General features: G+C 38.5%; 1 protein-coding gene across 1 annotated transcript; it reads right to left on the bottom strand.

Moving 5' to 3' along the window:
- Positions 1–7,727: 7,727 nt before the first annotated feature.
- LOC109004462 (heat shock cognate 70 kDa protein-like) lies at positions 7,728–8,138 on the bottom strand. Its single transcript, XM_018983008.1, has one exon. The coding sequence runs from the start codon at positions 8,136–8,138 to the stop codon at positions 7,728–7,730; it is 411 nt and encodes a 136-aa protein (XP_018838553.1).
- Positions 8,139–8,717: the final 579 nt, after the last annotated feature.

Below are 8,717 nucleotides of genomic sequence, written 5' to 3'. Positions count from 1 at the left end.
TGATTATATTTTAGGTAATCTGTATAGTTTTTGAAATTGTAGTAGCCAATTTCCTTGTTTCAAAATATCAATTTACACAATCCAAATAAAAAATTAAACTGTCTTAGTATCAATAATATTGTCATTCATCATTGTCTGAAACAAAAAATAAATAAAGAAATAAAATTTTTACAGAAAAATATTATCAATCCGAATGTGCTGCAGTATTGCGTCTCGCCATGATTTTCCTTTGCAGTTCCTGGAAATATAACCGCTGCAATCCTAACATGGCACTCACGTCCATCATCATAATGCGTTGATCCGCTTCCTTCTTGGCAAGCTCTAGTTTCTCCGCCTCCAACCTCAGTCTTTCGTCCTCTTGACGGATTTTATTTAGCTCTTTTCTTTCTCATTTTCCATCTTCTCGGCGTCCAACCTAAATATTTCATCCTTGAGACGGATGAAATTTAGCTCTTTTTCCTTGTCATGCTCAATCTTTTTGGCCTTGAGACAAAAATACTCTTTCTCCTAAACACGTGACTCCTCCAAAAGCATATACTTCAGCTTGCTGAGTCCAACAATCTTTTGTACTGACGTGGCTTGGGCCTTTCATTTTCATTTCTCAGCTTTCTTTCCCATTGGTCGGTCCAATTCGATCACGTCATTATCTATCACATTATCCGCCTCGAGATAAAAAACTGAATCCACCGTAGCACCCGAACATCGAGTCAGGGTCGGGGACGGGGACATCGTCTTCCTTTGCTTTGGATCCTCATTTATTGAACGTCAAATCCATTTAGGTTGGTCCTTTAACAGGTACCAATAATGCTCGAACTAGAATGAGCATTTCTCTAGCAATGCGTACATAACTTTGGCCTTGTCAAACTTACACGTAAACAAAAAAATTTATGTTAAACCAATGTATAAAAAAGAAATTAATTATTCATAAAACAAGTAAGAGTATGGATATTCAACCTTGTCTTGCTCGGTCATTCCACTTTGATTCAACTCTTTAACCTGCACTAATTTCGCACAAAATTTGTTTCTAGCCTTTTGAATAACCGACCACCGATGTATTAAAGACTTGATGATTCGGTCATTTGTGGTTTTTTAAATTTCTGAAAGTATTCAAAAAAAAATTTTTTAAGTTGGGAATATTTTTGGTCTATTCCCTGGACGACATCAATGCTACAATTAAGCCATGCAGAGACAAATAACTTGTCTTCTTCAGGGGTAAAGTTCGCACCCCCGCTGGTTTCCTAACGCCTATAATATCGTTATGGGGTAGGGGTGGAGAGTCATCAATAGTCATAGGAGAGTTTCCATTTTGTCGACCGTAAGTGGGCTCTAGTTGAGGATCTTCACTTAGGAGGTTGATGAAGTACATATGTCCAGCGTCTTGTGAATCTATTTTTAAAAATACATTGAAATGTTAGACACGTAAGTATGAAGTTTGAGTTTTTTCCAATCGCTAGCTCAGGAACCAAATGGTGACATCTACGAAATTTGGCCACCCTCTCATGGCTGCAACAACCGGTTGCCACTACTTGTTGGTCTTCTGGGTTACCTAGCCATTGAGGAAATGATCATAAGTTTTTCTTATCCCCACCAGGCTTTGTCATCATTACAACCTAGGGGGTTTAATTTACACATTATTTTTTTTTTTTATCACAACATAACTTTCTCAAACAATGACATAGTAAAAAAGTAATGTAACAGAAATGACAAATTCACATATTCACACAAAACAACAACCAAACAATAATGTAAATCACAATAATGCTAAATAAGAGCATTCCCATCAAGTTCCTTCATATCGAATTTATAAATAAATGAAGCTCAGAATGGTAGAAATATTGACAGCATGCGTAAGCAAGGAGCCATTTACATCGAATGGCTACAAAACCCCACCTGAATGTCCATTGCCTTTTCTGGAAAGCACCACAAATTGCAATATGGCAATCCGGGTGAGGATTACGCCGCCATATCAATGGGCCCCTATTAACACTTGTGAATTAACCCGCACTATAACACCATCATCACAGCCTAATAATAGCCCCTCCCCCGAGAGATACGAAATACTGTAAAGGATCCAATAACACAGAAAAAATTAATGAATGGATAACCACAAACAATGATAAATCACATTCGATAACTACAAACTCCACCAAATTCTACTCAAAACCAATAACCCCACAAATTCCATTAGCACAAACTCCACCAAATTGTCCTCAAAACCAAAAATCCCACACATTTCATAACCACAAACTCCATCAAATTCTCCTCAAAATCAAAAACCCCACAAAACGGTTGGAAAACAATGAGAGAAACAGATTAAAAATAAATAAATCTGTGTGATAATATCATCAAATTCTCAGCATTCAACAGTCAACACAACCAACCACATTCACAGACAGAAACCCACCGCAGAGTATCCTCAATAAGCCACAATCGCAAACCACAAACAATCCATCAACACAATTGGTTGGACAACAATGAGAGAAACATATTTAAAAAAAAAAAAAAAATCCGTGTGAATGTTTAGATCAAGCCAAACGGTTGGTTTTGCAATGAGAGAAATGGAGTAATTAAAAAAAAAAAAAAGATAATGCATCATCACTTTCTCGGCAACCAAACACTCAAGATAGACAAAATAATACAAAGAAATCAATGGCAATGCAAGAATAAAAATGAGAAGCAGTTTCCTCAAACAAAGCCCAAAATCATAAATCTAAACGAGAGTGAAAAAAAAAAATGAAAATCCGTGAAAGCATTCCTATATCGGGAGCCAAACAACGAAGATATCGCTGAAGCAGAGAGAGAGAGTTGAAGACCTTATATTGAAACTTACCTTGCTCATGGAGTAGGGAGGAAGAAAAAGGGGAAGAGAGAAACAGAGAAGGAGAGATATTCCAAGAAAAATACAAGAAAATAAGGGAAGAGAGAAACAATTTTGATTTTGAAGAAACCGAAATCAAACTTACAAAAATTGTCGATGGAGAAGGGCTACATTCGTTGGTGTTGCGAGGGAGGGGCCAACCGAGAGAGAAGAAGATGTGGGACGAAGAAGAAACCGAATGCGATGAGATGTATAGTAGTTCCCTATATATGGGGAACGACTATACACATCGTAAACACAAACCGCAAAATGAGGTTTGGGATGGAGAGGGTTTTTTTCCAAAACCCTAAAATTATCCCTAAATTATGGGGATGGGGAATCCAATGAGAATGCTCATAGGCAACAAATTCACCCGTATACACTTCCCCTAATCTGTATACCCCTCTCTCTCCTCCGAAGGTCTGAATATCACTTCCCTCTCTCTCCGAACCTCGTCTTTTCATCCCTCTCTCTCTCTCTCTCTCTCTCTCTCTCTCTCTCTCTCTCTCTCCTCCCCCCCCCCCAACGGGGCGGGGGGATCTTTGTCAAATTCTAGGGTTGGGGTTTGTTGCTCTGTAAGTAGTTGTTGTGGTGTATTTGTTGTTGTGGTTCTTGTTTAAATTTCCTAGTTGCTTATCAAATGTGCCTTTTTGTTGTCTTTGGAGGTACCATTAGCATGATTCATAATGTATATGTTTGATGAAAAGGATGAAAAGGATGAAAAGATGAAGTTATTTGATAAGATGCCTTTTTTTCCAAGTTCCTTTGTGATGAGAGAGAGAGAAAGAGAGAGAGAGGAAATGGGAGAGAGAGATTGGGAGAAAGGGAGAAGAGAGAAGAGAGGCGAGGAGATGAGAGGACAGCTCAGGAGAATGAGAGAGCACAGAGATAAAAGGAAAACGCTAGCCTCAACTCGCACCCACAGAGTGTATAATACAAATTCACCCCACAACCTGTTTGAACTTTTCCCATCTAGTGCAAGAGGATGGTGCGATGCTTGAAGAAGAAGATGAAAAGGAGCAATGACTCAAGAATACCTTAGCTTGCTAGATCTCCAACCACAAGCACAACACACCTCTCTCAAATCCCGGTTAGTAATGTCTCTTCTGCTAGCAATGTCTTCCCTCTTCATGCCCAACCTCTGATTAACCCTTGAATCTGTCATCACTACCACATGCCTCCTCTAATATCCAAACCAAACCAAATATCCAAATTAAACCAAATAGTAGCCAAATGACATCATCTCCAGTCTGTCCAAACCGAATATCCAATAGGGGTTGATGATGAACCAACTTTGAGCTACCGACAATTTGAAGCGAACATGGGGGTCAATGATGTCCTTCGTGACGATAAAACCAAGCATATGAGAGATTTGCTCTCAAGCTTCTCATCCTCTGATGTGACATCTTCGACTGAAACGATTCACTCTAGAAGAAATAAATTCCTCCTCCTTCGATCCCGACCAGTATATGAATCTCCTGGTGCTAGAGCCAAATTTAGAAAGGTTCTCCAACCTCCGCGTTCTGATTGATTGGGATCCTGAGAAGGACTTGGCATCTTGGATGGTTGGATCGCGGCGGAAGCCAAAGTGCTCAAGCTTCTGGTGGCTTCAGTGCTGCCAAGGGATGTTTTCACCATTGTTTGGAAATCGTTTAATGCCAGAGACTAGAAAGACGTCAAAGGAGCCAAGGTTTGTATATACTGAGGATATAGATGTTAGAAAGCTCCCAACTTGTAACAAACCAACTGTAATGAAAATATTGATAGTGAAAATCCCACTTCGAGGGTGAGAAATCCTTCAGAAAATTAAGGAGAAAGTAAAGGAAAAAAAATAGGTTTCTATTACGTTATGCATGATTCTCCTAGAGCCCCTAGGCTAAGTACATATAGTGATGTTCTAACCAAGTCTGTTGTAAGTAATTCGGTCCGGTCCACATATTTGGTCTCGAGGTCTACAAATTTTGGACCGGATCAAATTCTTATATATATTTTTTAATAATATTTTTATTAATTTAATATATTATTTTTATATAGTAATTATATAAGTTAATAATGTAATTTTTATCTAATTTATTATCATTGACCATATAAAATATAAAATAATATATGCTATCAATTAATAATAAATCATAAATCATGTGATAATTGATGCCATTATATGTAAATAGTTAATACATCATACATTCATATATACTCTACTGTTTATACTTAATTAAAATAATTAGGTAATTTTTTTAAAATACCTAATTTGCAAGCAAACATGAATAATATGTATAATAAAATTATTTGATATTCATTAACATTGGCTCGAGCGGAGTTTGTGTCTCGCTCGAGCCCACTATCGAGTACACCTCGAGCGAACTCATGGTTAGAGCTTCGCTCGAGAGCTAGGTCGAGCGACAGTCGAGTAAACTCACTGTTTCTTGATTTCTCAGCTCCAAAACCAATCTCCACCCCAACAATTAATAATTATGCATACTAAAGAGTAAAATCTAAGTTAGTAAATAGTAACTATCAACATCATAAATATAATTATAGAAAAATATTTTTTTAATGAGTTAGTTACATAATCCACATTAATAATTCATTTAATTTTAATTTAGTAATTTATATATTTTTTTATTAATTTATTTAAAAAAAAAGATGAAAAAATAATAAAATAATTAAGCCGGACCAAATGGACCGGACCGATTTATACCCCTACAAAGTCATCCCTCACGTGGGCCTTGGGCTAAAGAACAATACATTAAAATGACAAACTACAATGAAAAGGTACCCAATGGGCTTAGCCTCATTAACCTGCTACAACTAAAGTCCAATTAAAATAACATAAACCCAACATGTAATGAAAATATCGCAATAACATAGGGGCCTATGGCCATATGACTGGATCTCCCTTCACACCATCGAATTGTGACAAATCCTCCCTCTTCAGATCACCTTTGGGTATGCTTTTTTGAGTTGGTCGTAGGGTTCTCACGTAGCTTCGTCTAAAATTTATATCACTTCCCAAAGTACTATTAGTGCATCCTGGATGTATGAACCATCTTCTATGGTAGAGGGCTGCTTCTCAAACAAATGGACTACAGCAAGCAAGGGTACTAGAACTTCTTTTGCAATATGCGCTAGCTGTGGTGGAACTGACCCCTTAACAATTTTAGAATTCAAAAAATACTGGAAAGGTCGAAGCAATGCATGAAGAACTGTAAGGGAATTTATGGTGTTCCATTGACAACCTGTAGTATTGCTAAAAAGATTACTATTTTGAATAGCAGCCAGAAAATCAGGTACAAATGCAGGCCATGAATTATGCTTCTCGAACTCAGCAATAACAATGGCTCAAAACGCTTCAATCAAAACTTTTAAAAGTACTACTGATTCAACTTGAATCAAAGCCTTGCATGAGTGGGTCCTTGAGCTCTATACTGACTTCTGAGGACAATGTGTTGTCTTCATTGATATTTTGCCAAGCGAGATTCTTAGGATATGTGGTGGCAGCAACTTTTTTGCCATGATTTGACCCTCTTTCCGAGAATTTTATGCAAGATACATTTGATGACATTGCTAAGGAAGCTCTGACAGGTCTACAAATAGGCCCAGGGATTGTACCACAATCCGCTTGGCCATTTTTCTTGAAAAGCCACACAAGATCTGGCATGCATTTCACCCCATAATCACAATTTGGCCTTACTTTCCCAACCTCAGCAACTCAAGGAGCCATTCAAACTGCCTATTAATAAAACATCGGTTTCAGTTTGACCCTTAGGTGTATGAACATCAACATGCATATGCTCCAAAGCACCATTACCAATCTTATCTGCCTCACTATACTTCCAAACCACATATTGTGATATTCGTATCCTTTGGAAATCCCCCTTGAATGGGATAAGATTATCATAAAATTCCCTAACCTGAAGCAAATTATAAGCTCTTACACCAGTTCTCCTGTGTGGGCTTTTGGGCTGGTTCTTGAGCAGTAATACAAGAAATATGAGAAGATCCCGGTATTGAGCCTTTAATAGGGAATTAATGGTTCTTTTGTGCATGGTAATAAAATCTAGGAAAATCAAAATCTTCCTATTGTGGACTTTAACTGCAACGGCTGTTCCAACACACCTACTAAGCTTCTGTGCTGCAATTTCACTGTCACGGCCATCAAGCCTCTCCCCATTAGTCTCAATCAACTCATCTCCTTCATGAATGCCAGCACGAGCAGGTGGGCTACCCTCTACACAAGCCAAAACAACCCAGGGGCCAGTTCTTGGCTTAGCATTTATGAGAAGGCCAAGTCCTTGCCAAATTCACATCACTTCCACTTCTAAGACTTTAATATTCCTCTAGGCTGATAATCCGAGTAAATGGATCTCCAAGAGTAGAGAGCATTTCATTTATTTCTGTATACGCCACATGGGATGATCTCAAAAGAAACATTTCCAGTTGCAACCTTGAATACCAATATTGATGATAAATGATGGGTCTATCAATGTATCTCGAATCAGACGCCAAGTCTCCACAAGTGTGCCTTGAACTGTATTCACCTTAAAGAAAACTAAAACCGATAATCCATCAACTCCACTAGTGAAAAAGCTTTGGTTCACACCACATTCTCCCCTTGGTTCATAGATGAGAGTAACATCTTCAGCTTGAAAACTCAAATTTGATAACCACGCAGAAGTCATTTTCTTCTAACCACACATCCAATAATTTGCTTGAGTTGGTTGCCTCTTAATACTGTATTCAAGCACTACATTTTTTGTTTGAACCTCAGGACTTCAAGAATTAAAATCTTGCACATGCATTTTATCGAACGAGTTAGGCCCAAAACAAGGACATCCATTTCACCATCCTTCTTGTGCTTCCTCTTGAATTCCTAAACAAAATGGTTCACCCTCCTGCTATCAGAGTCTTCACCTCCCAAGTGGGTATCATCAGCTGTGGCTTTCACTTCAGAGACACCCTCTTCAATGGTGAGAAGAGAGATGTCAAATGTCCCATCACATGAGTCGAAGATGAGCACATTTGTTTCACCCAAACTGCTTGCCTCCTTTTCAAGCCCGTAAGCTATAGCCGCAGTAGTTGGGTCATTGATAATACGCATCACATTGAGGCCGAAATTGAAACCAATATCCTTTGTGGCTTGACAATGCGAGTTAATGAAGTAAGCAGGGACGGTGGCAACTTGCTGCAATTTGTTCTTGAGGTACCCTTGACTCTTAGCCAACTTCAAGTCCATCTCAGCCTTCACAGTCCTCCACTCCAAATTTCTGCATCCTAGCACCATTAGCTTATCTTTAGTTGTACAAACCTTGGGTCTCTAGAGGGCGTTCTTGTAAAGAAAATTAGTAAGCAATTTTCTGTTCTCTGCATCTTCCCACAACCTCGTATCGTAGGAATGTCGCTGCCAAGGAAAAAGAGCCCGAAAGGTCATCTTGCAGGGAAACTTGATACTGTAGGTCAAACTACGGAAAGAGAGGACGAAAGGCAAGGGTCTAGGGTCGAGGGTTGTGTCGGTGAGATCAAGAACCTAGAGGTGCTCCCCTAAAGTGAGCGATCATGGGTTTTGCTATACATCAGCTACTATTCATCAAAGAATTATACATCAAAGAATTATTTTTTCTCATCAGTCACTATTCATTACCCCACACTCTATAAAAAACACCTCACACTCTATGAAAAGAAAAAAAAAAAAAAAAAAACTATCAGGTGTGTGGGTAAATAGTGGCTGATGTATAGCAAAACCCAGTAACCTGTTCATGTTGCAGTATCCCACAATAGAAAGACGTACGCTGCTTCTGAATGCATTGAAGTGATCGCTAAATGTCTCTTGTGCTGTGGACAAGGGAGTTTGAACAAGGACAAT

This window comes from Juglans regia, chromosome 16 (assembly GCF_001411555.2).
Source record: "Juglans regia cultivar Chandler chromosome 16, Walnut 2.0, whole genome shotgun sequence".
In the NCBI taxonomy this organism is placed as follows: domain Eukaryota; kingdom Viridiplantae; phylum Streptophyta; class Magnoliopsida; order Fagales; family Juglandaceae; genus Juglans; species Juglans regia.
The sequence above is the reverse complement of the archived record's forward strand: the minus strand, read 5'-3'. Positions and strand labels throughout refer to the sequence as shown.

Coding starts and splice junctions, on each gene's coding strand:
- LOC109004462 (XM_018983008.1), bottom strand. CDS start 8,138: ATGGTGCTAGGATGCAGAAATTTGGAGTGGAGGACTGTGAAGGCTGAG.